The sequence below is a fragment of the Battus philenor genome, unplaced genomic scaffold (assembly GCF_028537555.1).
Source record: "Battus philenor isolate CCGP_79_NKW_IND1 unplaced genomic scaffold, ilBatPhil1.0.hap1 SCAF_22, whole genome shotgun sequence".
Lineage (NCBI taxonomy): Eukaryota > Metazoa > Arthropoda > Insecta > Lepidoptera > Papilionidae > Battus > Battus philenor.
In genome coordinates this window covers 13,086,416-13,105,668 of record NW_027181685.1, presented here as the reverse complement: position 1 = coordinate 13,105,668, position 19,253 = coordinate 13,086,416, and the positions used below count along the sequence as shown (strand labels likewise).

General features: G+C 38.3%; 1 protein-coding gene across 1 annotated transcript in view; it reads left to right on the top strand.

Annotated features, from left to right (window-relative positions):
* LOC137923654 (GAS2-like protein 3) overlaps window positions 1-13,869 on the top strand; it is a 76,957-nt gene extending 63,088 nt beyond the window's left edge. Inside the window, exons 4-10 of the mRNA XM_068766879.1 lie at window positions 6,599-6,723; window positions 7,983-8,124; window positions 8,789-8,987; window positions 10,158-10,201; window positions 11,456-11,562; window positions 12,069-12,197; window positions 12,538-13,869. Coding sequence (XP_068622980.1) covers window positions 6,599-6,723; window positions 7,983-8,124; window positions 8,789-8,987; window positions 10,158-10,201; window positions 11,456-11,562; window positions 12,069-12,197; window positions 12,538-13,479 — 1,688 coding nt within the window. The 3' untranslated portion in view covers window positions 13,480-13,869. The remainder of the gene's footprint in view (window positions 1-6,598; window positions 6,724-7,982; window positions 8,125-8,788; window positions 8,988-10,157; window positions 10,202-11,455; window positions 11,563-12,068; window positions 12,198-12,537) is intronic.
* Window positions 13,870-19,253: the final 5,384 nt, after the last annotated feature.

Below are 19,253 nucleotides of genomic sequence, written 5' to 3'. Positions count from 1 at the left end.
TTCCTTTCGTCCTTCATAATCTTTATCTTTCCATTGCTTACATATCCTGTCTTTAATAGCCTTTCTACCCTAATCATCAGTTTGAACAGAAAGTTTGAACTATACTACCAAGACTTACCATCATGGTATCGCAGTTTTTTTTAAGTCAGACTCATTTTTATTCATTTCATTTCTGTTTTTACAATTTAGAGCTAGCATCATTTTATTTTTCTTTCTTACAATATATCCAATTTTACTTAAATTACTTACCTTAGGCTTTTGCCCGACTCTGTAATATGATGCTTTTGTTATCAGGCTAGTGTCAGTTCCGTGTATCCTTTGCATCGCATACAGAGTGATGTGCCAATTAGTGCAGGGCGCGGAAGGGAGCGACGGTCGCGGGGGGGCGAGGAGTGCGGGGAGTGCGGGTTGAGTCGGGCGCGGCTGAGTCACGGGAGCCGCGCCGCAGTCTCGCCGGACCGCTATTAATAGCCGCGCACTATCGACTCGGGGCTGCCGGCACTACGAATATTCAATGGCGCGCTGCTGCGAGGCACAGGCGGGAGCGGGCAACGATTATTTTAATACGCCTCAAAACTAAAAACGCTTCGATCCACCGACCATCACAGATTATTTGCGCGAAACATTGTCATGTTACTTCGTAGATAGGAGCGTCTAGCACCAGTCCAATATAGCAACTAATACTCTCGATTGAAGTACAATGCGGCATCTATATAAACATCACATAAAATTATGATAAAAGTAATAAGAGGATAATAAGAGGATAGTAATAAGAGGAATAGTATTGAAACTTTTTTTTGATTTGTTATAGAGTTTTAAGTTTACAAACAGATTGTACAATTCTTTTTCATCAATATAGGGGCTTAATGAAATAGGAGTTTAACAAAAATTAGGGTGGTAAAGACAAGTTCCCGCTTCAGTGCGTGTCTCGCGCCGCGTCCCCGGGCATGCGTTAGTGTTATTATAATTTGTGTTCGGGCCGCGCCCCCGGCGGCCGCTGTCCGGAAGTTCAATAGCATCAATCACTAAGCACGCGCAATGTGTGGATTGACGATCTTTGCTGAATATTGATTGCTTTTAGTCCAAAGTGTCGAGTATTTTTTTTTAAGATCATTTATTTTATTTATTACAGAGAAAACAAGTGATTGTTGTTACTGCTCACAAATAAGTTTCCAGAGAATGGTCAGCTGGGTCCTTTGCGTACCATAATCACATTGCAATAGCCAACCTTCCTGCCAACCATGGCGATAGTGGTATGTCCCTCGTAGATGTCTTTAGGGGAGGCTTGTACTCTGTAGAGGGCGTCCATGGGCTGAAACGACGACGTCGACATCCATTGCTGAACATAGTAAACCTTAATTAATTATAATAAGGAGTTATCACTTTTTCTTACGTTATTTCTTATTTAAGAAATCAGTGTTTTTTGGATAGTGAGCCGTGCATTAATTGAATACAAACGAGATATATACGTAGTGTAGTGGTTATGGCAGTACATTTTTTGTGGCATGTTTCACCATAGCCTTTCTAAAATTCTTACGCCCCCCTATGTAACATGTATATCTTTTATATTAAAGCGAATGGGTTAATCTCGTGTCGAGTCCACTTTTGCCTTATTAGCCCCCCCTCCCCCCGTGCTGTGTCTGCCCCACGTTGAGAAACACTGGGTTAAGGAGAATATTTTCTGGGATGTTTCTAACTTCTATATGTATAAAACAAACTGTTCTATGCAAAAATGATTGTATTTTTTTCTTGATAAAGACTAAAACTAGTTGACGCGCAAATTCAAAAAAGCGTTCGAATTGAACTCGCAAGAATAATTTTACTCCAAAAACTAGATCTGTAAACCGGAGAGTTCCCATTTCAACGCACAACTGAATGTACAATAGTTAAGTTCATAGACGCTTACGGTGAACTTTGAATAATGAAAATAGAATAAAAGCTGCTGTGTTCTGGTCAGTGTTCACCGAGAAATGTGTGAATTGAAGATGACTGTTATTACACCGTAATGCTAATCGCCATACACGACGGTGTGCTCTGTGTATATCTTGTTGGAACTACTCGTACGATACGTCAAAGTGAGCGCATCGAACAGGGGAATCCCACACTAGAGCGCTCTATATTTCCTTCGGGCGAAAGAGAGCGCACTAAAATACTTTTCTCCTTGTCATTGGCTGACTGTTTTATTGGTTGAAAGTTGTTTTCGTAGTTTTACGAATCGGTATAAATATGGACTAAGTTTATCAATACACACACTTCTGCTTTGGACTTCGAGCTGTCATTACCTACAAGACTACGATATATCAGCTATACCCTTACATCTGTACAGAAATAAAAGCGTTAATAGGGAAGAGGGTTGGAATAATCCCATTTACAGTAAATTAATGCATGGTTCCCTATCCAAAAGTGATTGATTGCTGGAATAATAAATAACGTAATAATAAAATAAGAAAAAGCTGATTACTCCATATTATAATCAATTATTGTTTACCATGTTCAGCAGAGGATATCGTCGTTGTCATATCAGCCTATAGCCGCTCTCTGCAGGGTATAGGCCTCATCATAAGATATCTATGGAGTGAAAGACCATTATCGCCACGCTTGGCAGGCGGTTTGGCTATCGCACTGTGGTTATGATACGCAAAAAACTCAGCAGCCCACCCTCTTGAAAGTTATTTGTGAGCAGTTGCGATCTTATAAAATTAATGCAGTATAAGTTATATAAGTTTGTACACCGGGAATCGAAGCCGTGACGTACGTTCGCAAGTCTCAGTTCTCTACCACTGGGTTACAACCGTTCCACTGCTTACGTCCTGTGACTGACATATGACGGACTGTCCCTACACACTGTACTGACAGAAGTTATTGTATTACAATTAATCATAAAATAATCAACATTGCTGATCACAGCGCATGATGCTATTTTCTTAAAAATCTGTTTTAGCGGCCTCGTCAGCCGTCATTACAGCACTGTTTATGTAATAAAAGAAGTGATTAAAAAGCTATTTTTTTAAATTTATACAGATTATGTAAAATAGGTAAACTTGTCTAAAGCCAAAATAAAAGGTTGATTGTTTAAAATATAATTATCTCGACAGTGTAACATGACACGCTACTGACTTGCCGAAGCGAGAGTACAACCTCAACGGATATCGAAAGTGACGCGCGGCCGCTGGCGCACGGGCAGGAATCGAACCCGGTGCAGCGAAGGCTAACCGCTCAGCGAAGGTCACTTCACTTCGGTCCGACGCAATTTCGGCTGCGCTTACGCGGTGTAAATACCAAGCGCAACAAAATGCAAGAAATTATATGTGATTTTCGTAAACAAACACGTAAAATTATTACACAGGCGTAAAAGCCTGTACTAATGATAACGGATATGAATTCTAGTAAATTGTTGTCAATATACGTATGTAAACTACGACGTAATTAACGTTGACGGTCTTCTATTGATGCGTTTGCCCATAAGTGGTCTCCACTCTAGAAACTAAAAGCCTGAACGGACATATGTTTAGCTTGCTTTGTAGCGTGCCTACTGCCACTTTAATAGTAGTCTCAGAAAACTGCCTTCCGAGCCTGTGGCAGCTTCCTGTAAAGATATAACAATGCCTACATTTTATGTTGATTGATTATAATAGTAATAGCTTATTCGGATAAAGAATATTTTTTTTATGAAAAAAAATACCAATAAATAATAGGTAGAAGAATAAATTACGTCGAATTTGATACGAAAACTAAGTCATACTTTTTTTTGGTTTATTTACGTTTAACTACAGTATAATGTTGGACTTCTTAAAGAGTACAAGCATATTTGCCAGACCTCTCATGATGACACCTGACACCGTCTTAAACTATTGTGAAGAGACCAAAACTTTTGGTGATCAATAGGTGCAAGATCTATATAATGGGAACTTAACCTAACCTAACCTCTCAGTTAAAGGTATGTGTGGGCTAGTAGACCTTGCCTATCCTGTTGAATAATTCCGACCATTTTCTCCAAATAAACCAAACCAAACCACAGATATAGGATACAATGTCTTCGAATTTATTCAAATAGCCACAATGTGGTCTAAATATGGAGAGGTTCAGACCTTGTCGACTACGCAGAGAAATAAATAGAGGGCCCGAGGGTCACGTGAAAGTGCGACCACCCCGAGTGATCCGGATTTCTAACGACCAACAATAAGTAAGGTAAGTTTCGCTGAACTACTGGGCTATATGACCTGCGCTTTGAGTCGATGTTTATTTACAAAGTCGATGTAAATAATCTCTCTTTTTTTTCAACCGACAGATAGGGTTTCTTTTAATCTCGCGCTGCCCGCAATTAGTGACTTTCCGGGACCTTAAATATGTCATGGGTCCACCTAAAGAGGCTCGTGGTTGCCATTCGAAAACCATCTCTCTCACTGCCACTTCAGATGAGCAATTCTTCGAGCTACGTCGCTGATCTTGGTTTTGTTATTGCTCTTTCAAAAAATCATTGTATGGATTCTTCTCGCAACGTCTTTTATTCTCTTGCGTGAAAACAGAACAACAATTAAATTAAATTATTATATAATGTTTTTAATTAAATACTTTTTGCTTGAGACTACACGAAAAAATTTAATTACGTTTTGTGTAAAGATTTCTATTTACAAAATGTTTTTTCATTAGTAAAAGAATTACACAAGTCAATAAACTTATGTTTTACTCAAATCTAAAAGAATTATAGCGACCACTTTTGATTAATGTTATTCAAAAATAAATTTATAATCTACATCTTTCTTGTGCAACTTAATTTGACATTTAAATGACAGCTGTCAAACGGGTACTTACAAATGCGCAATTATTAAAGTAAGCACAGATACACACTTGTACAAAGGTGTAGTTTTTCCCCTCGTTCTATTAATATATTATTAGACATATTTAAAATGACGTTATTATTACATGACATATTTATATTATTAATAAGGTCCTGTCCTTTTCTTGTCTTAAATCTTATAATATTTACAATTCTTATTTAATTTAAAAACACGCATAAAAATAGGTACGCTTGTTAGTTGCATAACTGTAGCAGTAAGCGAACTGTTTAATAACTACATTATCATAATTTTCAGCTTCGTATTCTACAGCGGTATTGCCCTTTTTGGATCGAACCCAATCCCGCTAGAGCCGAGCTGTCGATCACTGTCCGCCGGTCCACCGGTTGACGAATGGGCGGACAGTTTCGACTTACAATTGAATCAAATGCTGCGTAAAACATTCCACTGCACCGCGAGACAGCAGCGGTCATACTTTGAGAGTCAAATATTCAACATCAGTTAAAAACAATATATGTACAAGCACACAATTGTATGTTTGTCCAAATGTCATATGAGTATTACATTTATTTTATTTTAATTTATTTGATTATGGAAAACTTATAACAAAGACAATTAAAAGTTTCCGCTTAAAAAACGCAGCACACTTCGAAGTGTAGTAACAATAACAAATAAGATTTTATAATAATATATACATAAATAACATTATTTTAAAACATGTTATATATATATACAAATGACACCGTTTTGTGTTGTATAAAATAATGTAAGTCTGATATTTATTAAATTCATAATGAATAAAATATATTGTATATTTTTTTAAAAAAAAATACGTGACACAAGTGTTTTTTTTGTATTTCGTATTTTATTTTTGATCCCCCCTGTCATACTTTCCCTATCTTGTACACAGGTACTATTACAAAATATATTATTTTGTCATCATATTATTAACGTTGCCATCTTCTTTCCATCTCTATGTCAATTATTCATTCTTTATTCTTAATAAATTCTTTCATTCTTATATTTTTTTTTTCCAATCCTTTTATTTATTACCTCACTTTCGTCGCCTTCCAACCAGAATACTACAGATTTACATTTTATTCTGGTACTTATATATTAGCGGAAACGAGTCACTGTTAAAATGTTCCGTTTTAATTTTATTTATAGCAGCTCATTTTAATCAGAAACCAATATACGTAAGAGTGAGTTACTTAGATCTGACTTAGATCACAAAAAAATAATTCATTCGAAATCTGATGTCATTCTTTGCGATAGATTAATCCGGTTGGGATCCGTACAGAAACCGTAAGAAAGGTGGTGCGATACATTGACATGCCGTTACAGGGTTCCGTACGTGACAGTTAAACGTTTTACTTCAAAGGTCATTTATCTATGGTCTCTACTCCTAAAATAGTATGTTTTAAATGCATACATGGCCGCTTAGATTTAACCATGTTCATTATTAAACCAAAATAATGTCTGACTTTAAAGCTTTGTTGGCAATGGTAGGAACGACCATTCTGTCTGGAGATGTGAATATTAAAAATACTAAATTAGATGCTTTAAGCGCGAATAAAGAGGTCGAGGTTCGATAGAATGGTTTACGCTTAAAGCCGAGGCTGTCTTTAGGAGGCCGTTGCGTCAAAACCTTCGAGCTAAGTTTAACGAAGTATAAACTAAGAGTCTTCTGCGCTCTGCATCTACAAACCCGCCGAACCTGTAAAAGACAATAAGACAACCGTGTAAGTCCATAATGAATGAAAAATTGCTATGATAATTTACAACATTATTTTCTTTTTCAGGAATAACATACGTGACAGGAGAAAACTTTCTGGACGTGCTCGACAATGGTGCGGAGCTATGCCAGCTAGCGGCAGTGATCCATGACCGTGCCCGGGAGGCCTTGGACCAGGGCCTCATCGTGGGGGTGAGAATTAATCTACTATACAACACAGGCAAAGAAGACTTGAGAATACAGTAGTTCGTGTTCAGTAAACTGGATAAGTTTGACACAAATCTACCAATAATTTAAACATTTTCGTTGCACTATAGTGTATATTCGTTAAGAAAATAATGTTCTATCGTTGTCATTCATGTCGTTTGATCAATTCATTATCATCAGCCAAATACGTCCACCGCTGGACATGAGCCTTCTAATAGGATCGGTTGGAATCGACCAGCTTCAGCGTCTTCCGACGACCTAGACAAGGTTCTGCGCTTGCCGGTTCGTGATCTCCACTCCAGAACAATAGTCTCCAGCGGTATTTGTTCTGTGCGCTATGTGATCTGACCAATATACCAATTCGCTGGGCTATGTATTTCGATTCGACCTATTAGATGATATTAAATTAGAAGGCCGTGTTCACATTGTCCAGTTGACGTAAGCAGAAACAACAGACGCATAATTTGTCAATTTTAAATATAATGCTAGGCGCGAAAAAAGTATGAAATGTTACAGAAAAAAATGATTTCTTCAGCAATTCTTAGAACATGGCAGACACTTACCGAACAGCTACAGTTTAACCTTCACCGGGACAATGCGAACAGAAATATCGTCTAAAAGCGTCCCGGGATTCCAACCGCAATTAGCCGGGCAACAGCTAAGCGGCTCGCGCTGAGCTCTCCGCGAATAGAGCCGCCTGCACCCGGCACCTGGAACTCGGCCAGTATTCCGTACATGTCCATTGATTTATCCTCATTGCAATCAAAGATATATCTCGTACAACTCGTGCGGTCGCTGCGTGACGTCGGCGCGGACTTGACACGAGTGAAGCGATGTTCTATCATGTAACACATGTGTATACAGGGTGATTGTTTACAGATGTAAAAGCTTTAAAAGGTGTAAATGTATAGATAATTTGCTATCAGTTAATGCATTTTACACCCTATCTAAAAACCAAAAAAGTATTTTTAAAATTCGGAAGATTACGTATTAAAATGAATTATTGTTCTAATCTTTTGGTAATCTTTGAAGGAGGCTTATGTCATGCAGTGAGCGTCCATCGGCTTCAAATGCGAATAAGCAGATGATCCACAAGGTGGACAGACCTTCAAACTGGTCATATTGAAATATACGGCGGAGACCTACACCCAGTGGAGGTTACATGACTGAAATGATGATATAATATATTGTGCATGCATACATGTATATGCATGAAGTTTAACGCTGTGTGTTTGCTCGTGCAGCCGGTGCCCCAGATCCGCGGTCGCTGCTGGCAGCGTGCAGCGCGTCGCAGCTTCTTCTCGCGCGACAACACCGAGAACTTCCTCACGTTCTGCCGCGAGCTTGGTGTGCACGAGAACTTACTCTTCGAGAGCGACGACCTGGGTATGCCTTCTTTGTAACACCGAGTTTCAAGGGGTTCTTCTTTTTCGAGGGTGACTGCAGGAAGCCGAGAGCTTACGTCCGGTGAGTACTTGGGCACAGTTTGGCAGAGCACCAGTATGTACCATTCCACGGTCTTTCCAAAATACAAAGAAACTTTTATATAAAGGACTTAAATTTGAACAAATACCCCATAACCCTCTATTCTTCCTAAAATTCGGAGTATCATATTTATAGAAATTTCCCGCCAAAATAAAAATAAAAAGTTTGTAAGGATTCATGTTTCTGATTTGAGGGGTTCATATTTAAATGTAGCTAACAGTAAAATTTACTTCATAAGATAAAAGGAAAATAACAAACGTTAACTTTTTTTGTGCTTAAGACGCCCGAAATAACTGCCTCTATTTGCCCGACCACCAAACGAAGCGGAATTCCTTCCACATTTCAACAGACTCCTAAGAAGGAATGCTAGGTTTTGGAGCCACGATCCAAACCGTAGCAATTGTTTTGTAGCAGCTTATTAAATGTATCTCATCGTGTACAATAAAGCATATTCAATAAATAAAAATAAATAAAATAATGGTAATAAAGAAGCCCTTTTAACTAGAAAACTGCACTAAGATTTATCGTGTCAGAACGTCTGACTTAATGTAACTTTTATTTGCAGTTCTTCACAACCAGCCGCGACAGGTGGTACTGTGCTTGCTGGAAGTGTCGCGGCTAGCCACGCGCTACCGCGTGGAGCCGCCCGGCCTGGTGCAGCTGGAGAAGGAGATTGCCCAGGAGGAGCGCGACTCCGGGCTGGACTCGGCAATGTCCGGCGCCGCCTGGCAGTTCCGTGACCTCTCACCACCGCCGCTCGACAAGTAAGCTCTCTAGCAATTAATTTAAAAAGTTAATCAAACAATAACTGGTCAAAAAATCTTATTATTATGTAAAGAATGCTATTGAAATGAAATGAACGATTTGCTGTGACATAAACGTTGTAATGATTTAAAGGTGTTCTGATTTTAACAGATGAGAACGCATTTGGAACTCTCGAACTTTATTTAAGTCGTGGGACGCCATGAAAAATTTGATTTTAGTTTGTTTTTAAATAAGGCACTTTTGAGAATCACTGAATGATTCAAAGGGCAGCCGATGGCCGTTGGGACCAAAAGGTCCTCGAGTGGTGAGAACTTCGAGCCGGTAGAGACGGCGGGAATGCCCTTACGATCATAATGTCACCATCTACTATATGTAACACGAGAGAAATTGACGACTGTTTTATAATCTTTTACTGTCTGGGCCTTGTCAGAAATCTAACTTTGTTCATTCGTTTTTGTTCCTGTGCAAAGCGTTCTTCGAAATAAACTTCGTTACATGATTTAAAAGTTTTGTAACCTATTGTTGGAATAACTTTGCAATTGTGTATTAATTACATGTACTATAGGCAGACATGAAAGTGTTTTGTGTCTATTATATGATTCTATTTAAGTATGTGTTTGTTAGTAATTTCATAAAAGGTTATAGTATTTATCGTCTATACATATGGTAGTAAATATATTTTCAATGTTATTTACACACCTTGCTATTTATTATCTCTACCATTCTGTGTTGATCAGTAGAGAAAACCTATTAAGTGTTAAATCCCCAAATACACAGAGTACCAACACAAGAATAAATAAATAACAAAGACGACATTGTTTCTATTCATTCCACGCTGCACACAGGGATACGGACCCTTGCAGTGAAGACGAACAGCCAGAGCTAGAAGACAAGTAAGTGGATGCTGGAATTATGATTAAGAATCTGTAGCAGTGTACAAGAAAAAGATGTAATTGGGGTCTACATGCTCATGGCCACTTTTTCATTCTCTTATCTCTACTCACGCGTCATCCTTCCTCTGTTTTCCTCTATTGCTAATGCTCTACATATATGAAAATGAACAAACGTGTCGCCTCTAATGGGTCGTGAGACAGATCAATTTTGTTATCACATGTGAATTTAGATCTCTACCTACTCTACTTGACACTGTGTTTTTTTTTTCTGCGCAGGACAACAAAGGAGCAAACCGCCACCTCTCCGGAGCCCAATGACGGTAAGCCTATAGGCATATAACATGACTGAAGTACAATTTGTTAAAAGAAATGGAGTTTCCAAGATACAGAATACAGGGAAGTCCGTAGCTGCTACGTAAAGCATGAATCGAGTGTAGCTCCTTGCCAACAGTTGAAGCTACGAGTAAACACTGACGAAGTGTCAGGATACAAGCGTTGCCTAAACATATACAATTTACCTTAGTAATTTGGTAATGAACCACAACGAAAGTGATTTCACTAAAACTTTACAAATATAGTTATTCGTGACTTTAGTCACTCTAGTGTTGTCAGGTTATTGACTACAATCAATAAATAGTACCTACTTACAGTTACTCTAGTCACCTATAATGTGTATTCCGTTTGAAATAGTACGGCGACGATTACGCCCTCTACTATAATTAAGCTTAAATGTTCTGTCGAGCTTTTTCTATTACTTTAGTTATACAGGGCAATTGGTTATAGATGTAAAATTAATAGAGGTGTGAGGTGAATGTAAGGTGTATAACCCACTGTCAGTTAATGTATACACATCTCACCAGGATGAAAATTTTTCAAAATCAGATCCTTACATATTAAAATTAACAATTGCTTACTATCTGTCCGTGTAGATTTTATACTATCAGATTTTGTTGACCTGTCGCAAATCCATAGAAAATAATGTAACTTATTTCAGAGCGACAACATTTATCAGGTTAATTGGAAATAGGTGTAAAACCCTTAATGCTTTTTGCTGACAAAAGAATTATAAGTAAGAAAAGGACCAATATTTAGCCACTTCCGCACACGCAGTGGCAGTCGTGCAACAAAGCGCACCGTCCGCCTGCCCGCCGACAAATGCACATGCGGCAAACAACTCGAATCACTCAGCCGCCACCGCCAAATTACTCAACACGTGTTTTACCCCTCCACGGAGCATCATGAGCCCTCAGGAGCCATGTCACACCGTTTAGTGCCAAACACAGAGTGCTAAGTGCTTTGTTGCACGACTGTCACTGCGTGTGCGGAAGTGGCTAAATATTGGTCCTTTTCTTACTTAGGATGGACTTCCGCAAGGTAACGCCTGATTCCATTAAATGAATAATACATTTACCGGTCTAAAGCGTTTACATCTAAAACCAAATACTCTGCATCACCGACTTAAGAGACCGTACTTTTAGTTTGCTTCGACTGGTATTCGATACAAGTGTCCTAGACAGCCAATCTTCGATCTAGTCGGTTGCTAATAACTGATTGTAACGTAACGTACGTTCCAGCAAACGCGGGCGACAACACGGACGCGGAGAGCACGCACTCCGACGGCACCGCGGCCAGCACCGACTCCGACGTGCCGCTGCGGCCCACCAACGAGCTGGACAAGCGGGTAAGCGTCTGCTCCACGAACAGTTGAACCGAAGAGAGTTCTGACTATCAACATAAACTGCAGGAAAAATTTCTTTCTCTGATCATCATATTAGCCAATACATGGTGATACCGAATAGTCGACTTAATGACTGGTCTTGCCCTGCTCACATGCAACGACTTCCCACTACCTTGGCTGTATCGCTCTTCTACCTAGTGGGGTTCTACATACGCCTTGTCTGCCGGCTGGTAACTCAGGAAACTTTCGGCGCTAACGGCTGTCAGTTGCACGAATTATATTCCTCGCGCAGTGCCACGTGACGTTGGTTCTTTTTTTAGATCACCTATAAAGTAACGTAGAGAGTTAAGCTTGAAGCATGCGCGACATAACCCTCTGTCTGATTCCCTGCATGAAAAACTACACCATCAATTTAGGTTTATCGACGCCCCTGTCATTAATTCCAAGATTAAATAACTTCTTCTCGTGCGGATGAATGGTTGAGTAAAGATTGTTGTTATTGTGCGCAGGTGGCGCTAGTGACGCGGCTGCTAGAGCGCGGCTGCAGCTGCACGTCGGCGCGCTGCTCTCGGCTGCTCAAAGTCAAGAAACTCGGCGAGGGCCGCTACAACATCGCCGGCAGGAACGTTTTCATACGGGTACGCATTCAATAAATAACAGCCCAATCCCAACTCCCCTCTTGGGGGCCATTGAGGCAAGTCAATTCATGGAACGCCTGCCTAAGCGAACTAAGAGCTCGGCGGATTCCGGTGAAATAGTAGTATGCTGCGGCCTGAGCAGAAGCTCCCTCGAGCCGCGGAGATCCGCTACCTCAAAAGTGGTTATCGGCTAAGCGCCCTCTGCGCCGTGTTTCATCACAGCCGCGAAATTTACAAATACCACTTGGGCTGCTGTTTAAATAAAAACGGTATGCATTTTACTTCCCCAGTGTTCCCTTCATATTTTAGTAAATAATTAGTAAATCATTTTCTGTCACAGCTGCTGAAAGGCCGGCACATGATGGTACGCGTGGGTGGTGGATGGGACACACTAGAGCATTTCTTGTCGCGCCACGAGCCCTGCCAGGTGCGATTGGTGGCGCCGGCACGTATGGCCGCCGCGCCGGCACCACCCACCCCCACCACTCCAGACTTGCCGCTTGACGAGCTCGACGCTAAACTCTCGCCTATTAAAATATCTCCCGCCACCAGCAAAACCTCTGTAGCGAGTAAAGACCGCACCTCGGGCACGTCCTCGCCGGTAGAGAGCAGAACCTCCGGTAGCGGCAAGTCCTCTCCCACTAACAAACCCGTCCAATCCAAAAAGGAAACTCCTGCTCCTCCACCAGCGCCCAGTAAGGCGCGGATGAGGTCCACACTCACGCTGCCCATTAAATCAGACCCGCCGCGTAGAAAACAGTCGGCACCAAGCTTCAGCACACCTAACACGCCTACCAACCGGTCCACTCGGCCCGGCGAACTGCGAAAGTCTCTCACTTCCAACACTTTGCTTAACGCTCCAAAGAAGTCACGAAGTATGAGCCTCGGTATGCAGAAGGACGATAAACCTTGCGGGCCTGACCGGCTCAACAGAACCAAAGGCGGCAGGAACGCCCCGGGCACCCCCGGCGACCGCATCACGCGCAGCCAGAGCTTAGCCTCCACTCCTGTGAACGAGCCAAAGAAGACTTTCAGCCCTACCAACGGCGGTTTCAAGAAAACCCGCAGCGCCAGCCTGGCCGCAACGCCTGAGTTCGGGCGACCGCTGATTAAAAGCGTATCGCTGCCCAGCGCTGGGCCCGTCACACAGGCTGCCATAGAGGAAAGCATCCGACTGTCACTAGTCGCCTCCATCGCGGAAAGCGAGTGTCCTAAGAAGCCGTTCTTGCACATCAAAGCCAAATACAGGAGTCCACCGCCGCGTGAGGTGCCCCCGAGATAACTCTAATTCTCTTAGTTCCGCAACGACTCGACTCAAGTTCAAGTTAAGCTAAGCGCGAGCTATCGCTAAGCATTAATTAGATCTCCTAAGTAATCTCATTTGTTTAACCATTTAACCGTAAGGTAGCACGTTTAATCACTGGAAGGACGCCTAGTCATAATGAGTTTGTTTTTATAATTATTGTATTAATATTTGTTTTTCGATGGTCGTCGCAACTGCGAGTGCGATGTCGAATTATTATTTTGTTCATAATTATTTTTATTATCAACCAATCCACTTTCTTAAAAAAAGTTTGGTTAAGTTTTTCTTTTTAGTTTTGTTAAAATAATTTAGCGCCAGTACTTCGGTCCGTGCGTTTTTAAATTTCGTAATAAAATGTTTTGAGTTTTATTTCTGTTTTTTGTTTTTATTTAATCCATTTATTCACTTTTGTTATCTTTGATTATGTTACATGCCAAGTGTAATGCTGCCATTTTCTTATCATAACAATTGCTTATAAGTTACAAGCTGCGCTTGAAACCATTTCATAGAGTTAAACTATCTATCAAGTGTGTACTTTGCAAGCGATAGGTTCGTCTAAAATAGTTTAAGTCGATTATTAGAATATGTAAGTGAACACACAAACAACCACAAGGGTACAAAAATATTTAAAGTCCACATATATTTTCATAATACAGACTAAAGAAATATTTTTGCACTGTTACAATAGTTATAGAAGCACCGAATACCAGCACAAACAAGGGCACAGAGCAAATAAAAGTTATATTTAAACATTCAACACAAGTATTTTTAACTTTAAAACTCTGATCAAATTTCAAGTGCAATATAGGTTAAGAATCGTTAGTAACGCTAGATAAAGTACTTAAGGAGCCAAAATGTGGCACATCGTCAATTTGAGAATTTGTCATCATAACAGTATCACACTATTTTACACAAATTCAAGCCAGAACCTTAAGTGCAAACCAGCTGGTAGGAAGTAGCTCTGCCACCTTGGGTACCTCGGCTGAAAAGAGAGCATATCAGAAGGAAAAAAATTTAGAACTCTACTCTGTGACTAAAAAGTAAGGTGAAATTTTCATTCAAAACTCTCGGGCATTAGGCAGATAATTTTTTTTCCTAGGACTGTCAAAAGTTAGACGTGTTAATGTCAAATGTTTCAATTTTGTCAAACACCTCGATGAGAACTGCTCTTACTCGATTGGTGCCAAAATATAACTTGACTGATATTGTTCCACAACCAAACTGAATCGAAGAAGGCTTTGATTGATATACCAGAAAAAGACTATTTCAATTGTTTCGAGGACTGGTAAAAGCGTTGACATGAGTGCGTTAAATCGGACGGGAGTTACTTTGGTGAGGATGATATTGATTTGAGAAAAAAAATAAATCATTAACATTTTATTAACAAATTAATCTTACTTTTTGAACAGTGACGTCTCAGCTGGGGCCTTCAATAGCTTTTCTTTGCTGGTGCACTATAGCTATTAATTTATATAGACAATACTTATGCCTAACAGTAGACATACTGTGGTTGAAATGATGATGCTTATACCAAAAAATGGATGCTATCCATTTTTTGTAAAGCTAACAAAGTAATGCTGGAAGGTTTTAATCATGACATGTGGTTCTGGAACCAAAACAAAAGCAGAATTGTGCCAACAGTTTACACTTTACAAATGTTTAACTTGATAATAAATTTTTTGATATTCAGTAAAATAATGCCTTTTAATATTTGCAAATTATTCCTCCTGACTGCATTTGATACTTAAGGTATCTAGGTTTAAGACAAAGAAACAAGTGTATTTTAAACTATATCAATGTTTTTGCACTTTCTTGAATTATTTGTAGTTAAGCACAACAGTATTTTATAAATCTCTAAGATTTAATAATTTTGTATAGTAACATTGTTTTTCAAAAAATTTTTACTCAACAGGTGTAAGTTTCACTGACATGAAGTTTGATCATTAAGAAAACACATGTTGCATAGCAAAGAAAATTAATTTTTGCAAGGCAAACTTATTCATCGCATAAACCAACAAAATTCTTTTATTATTGCTTGACCATTTTGTTATACTGTATGACAACATATCTAGAGCCCCTCAAATTGACTTTGAATTTAAAATTAATGTCCTTTGATTAACTAGATAGACCTCTCTATTTGCAACTAAATATTGATAAAACAAAACACATATGTGTATTTATGATGGGCATCTATCTGATGTTATTTTCAATGATTACTAAATCCTTTTAAAACAACAAAATTTAAAAGTAAGTGTTTGAATCAATGCTTTGTTTCATTTTGATTTAAAAAACGCTTTAAAAACTCTTTTGTATGTACCGTTTGTTTCACTTGTTCTTTGAGTTATTAATAACTTCGTTGCGGGAGTAGAGTGATACGGCGTGAAACTATCCGGGGAGACGTGTGCCAGACGTCCGATTATTTGATTAGTTAACAAAATTCGTAAATATTATTATAAGAATGTCCCAATGACAAAGTTTTTAAACATGTATTGCATTATAGATACAATTTGACTACGTAAATAATATTACGTGTTATGAACATCAACTTGTCTTTGTGCCTTGTAAAGGGAATTAGCTAAATATTACCTTGTTTGGTAGATAATTTGTTAATTGGAAAAGAACGGCTATAAGGTTAGACCTTGGCTTAAGGGACATTAGACCAGGTATAAAAGGGGTAAATAAATAAATTTTCTAACAAAGCCACAAGCATTAACAGAATATATGTGATATAATGTTTATACACATTGCTTTAACGTAGATAAGTTACGTCGTGAATAATGTCATTCTTGACAGCTGTCAACTTGTTACCATTGAAGTGGGCGCGTTCTGAACAGCTATGTACAAAAATTTATCACGCACGGTTTTATGTTTACTATTCAAAAGAGATATTAAGCTCACAGCTATTAAGTTATAATCAGGAATACATTATTAGTTCTCTTCCACGTGTATATTGCAATGTGCAAAATATTAATATAGTAGTATAAATATCACACATTGTGAAATGTTTATAGATTCTACATATTGCAGTAGCTCCGAAACATATTGCTGGTTTAATAATCTAATTAAATTAGATAGACAAATCATTCGGTATGTGATAAAAAAATGCACACGTCGCATTAAAATCTCCGCTGCACTATCGTTATTAGGCAAATGCAGTTAAGCCCTTTGTTACTGTTTAAATACTTCCACAATTGATGGTTAAACTCAACATTTCTAAAACTTTGAAGGTATTGTAATTAAGTATTACAACAAATTTGAAATTATTAACGTCATCTAGAAAATAAATTTTTATACGGTCTTTATAATTTTTAATTTATTAAAAAAAAGTCTGTGAAGAAATATTCTTTACGAAAGTACTAAAACTTTTATTGTTATGTCCATATTTATACCTAATCTATTTAAAGTATTTTTCTCACTTTGCTGAGCTTCTATGATTTGAAATATTTAGATTAGATTCTATAGGTGGCGTAACAGTATGGGTAATTTAAAAAAGTTTAGATGCGAGTAAGATATCAAAGAGCAACATTGATTAAGTGTACCTCTCCCACACGTTACTACATAATTAAGCATTAACTCACTACAGTTACACATTACAATATTTTGGTACACCATAAGGAGTATGCAATTATGTCCTATTCCTTCACAATTCTGTCAAACCTCTGTCAACGTCCGAAACTATTTTTCTACCATAATAGCGCGAAATAAATGCCGCCACAAGTGTAGTTTGTTAATTTCAGTAGCTAGTAATGCCATCTTAGATATATCATTAGCCGAACACGTGTCCTACCTAGACTTGTAACAATGCCATCTCTAACTGTATTTCGTGCCGACATTCAATTATTACTAAAGATGTTTGAAGTTACAGTGCAAGAATCGATAATCATTAGACAAAGTTAGTGTGATATTAATGGCCGTGATAGCATATCCTTGGTTCCGTTGCCGCAGGCCCGGCCGCACGTGGTGGTGCCGCTGTGCGCATCCGTGACCCCGCACCGGCGCCGCTACACATACTACAATAAGATGTTCAAGCCCATCTCCTACTCCCTGCCGCAACCGCTCAGAGTATCCCTCGTATAAGACCTTGTTTCTGATAACCATTTTATGGTTATACCTTAATTATATTCGCCGGATAGATTTAATATAGCGCTGTTTCAACTGCACTTTTGTAAGTAAAAGGGATAGGTGATAAATAAAAATAAAAATTTGCTTACATGTCTACTTTTTTAAAAGTTATTTTAAGATTCAATTTCGTATACAGAAGTAAAAAAATGTCGTCTATTAAAACTGAAGTAAGACATATTTCTAAAGGCTGTTCCATTCGGAATGTTTGTTTTTAAGTCTAATGGCTATTTATAGATCCGAGAGGATAAAATCACAAAAGCTGCGGACGGTCACGTGTATGTCAATTAGCCGGCCGTTGCTCGAGGCTAGTTACCTGTTAAACAAAGCACCATAAACATTTGCGTGGAAGATATATACTTTTCTATTGTGTCAATTTTTGATTTATCATATCAGTCGATAGACGCTGGCTGCAGGGCACAGGCCTCCCCCAAACTTCGCCACGACCGGGAGTGCGCAGGTCAACCAATGTATATGCATCCTTAACTCGTTATTAACAATGTCATTCATTTTCTAGTATTAACTCTATCCGGCGGATTCAGTACATTAATCCTGTTGTTTTTTGATTAAAGAATGATAATTCCCAATGTTAGTTCTTCAAGGTATTCCTCATAGATTTGTCCGTTTATTTTAAGTGTGTATATATATAGAAATAAGGCAATATCTTCCGTCCATAAGTGTTAGCAAGAGAAATAAAAGTCTAGAATAAGTTAAATATTTATTAAAATACTTCCAGTGGTCTATTGCAAAACAATAACAGTGTTCGCAATAGAAATGTAAAAATATGGAATGAATCGATAAATGCAAACCGTTTCGTGTTTGTTCAGTATTCTATTTAGAGTGGAATACGAGAGATGGCTTTATGAATGCACTTGAAACTATAAAGTCGAAATATAATGAATGTATTGGGTATTATCATGGATTAGAACTAGATTAGTAGTGTACACTAAAATTGATTATATCTATAGTCTTGTATTGGTGTAAAGATTCGATTCTCTGCAACTTAATACTGACAACCAATAAAGTTTTTGATCATTAATTTAGTTTTATTTTAAATTTGAATAGCATATCTGTACAAAAGCACACTGAAAGCATGGGAAGGCTATGGGTAACATAAAAAAAAATTAAACGCCACAAACATTATTTTGAAGCAGGTCAAATGATTTGACACATCCCAATTATAATTGCAGAGTGATAGAGTAACACATGATAATTTCAAGACTTCAAAATTTTCACAAAAGGGCCAAAATCTGCAACTATGCCTTTGTGCAGTTAAAAAATATGGGTTCTAATATCTAACTGTGAAACCTGAAGTACTTTTTTATTATTAATTTTTATTTCCAATTTTTGTATTTATTACATAAAATTGGAAATTGTCGTTTTCTTAAAAAAAGTACTGCATGTCAGATATGTATGAAGTTTTGTTCAGATTATGTTTAATATTTTTAACAATGAAAATATAAAGATTTGCATCAAACTTCAGAGGCTATTTACTACAGAAATAACCATTATTTGAACCACCCAGCCTAACTCGATACATAATTTTATGGTATTCTAACTCTTTTTTACACAAAGTGGAACTATCATGTTTTATTTTGTCACTCTGCAATAATAATATTTGAATCTGTTACTCA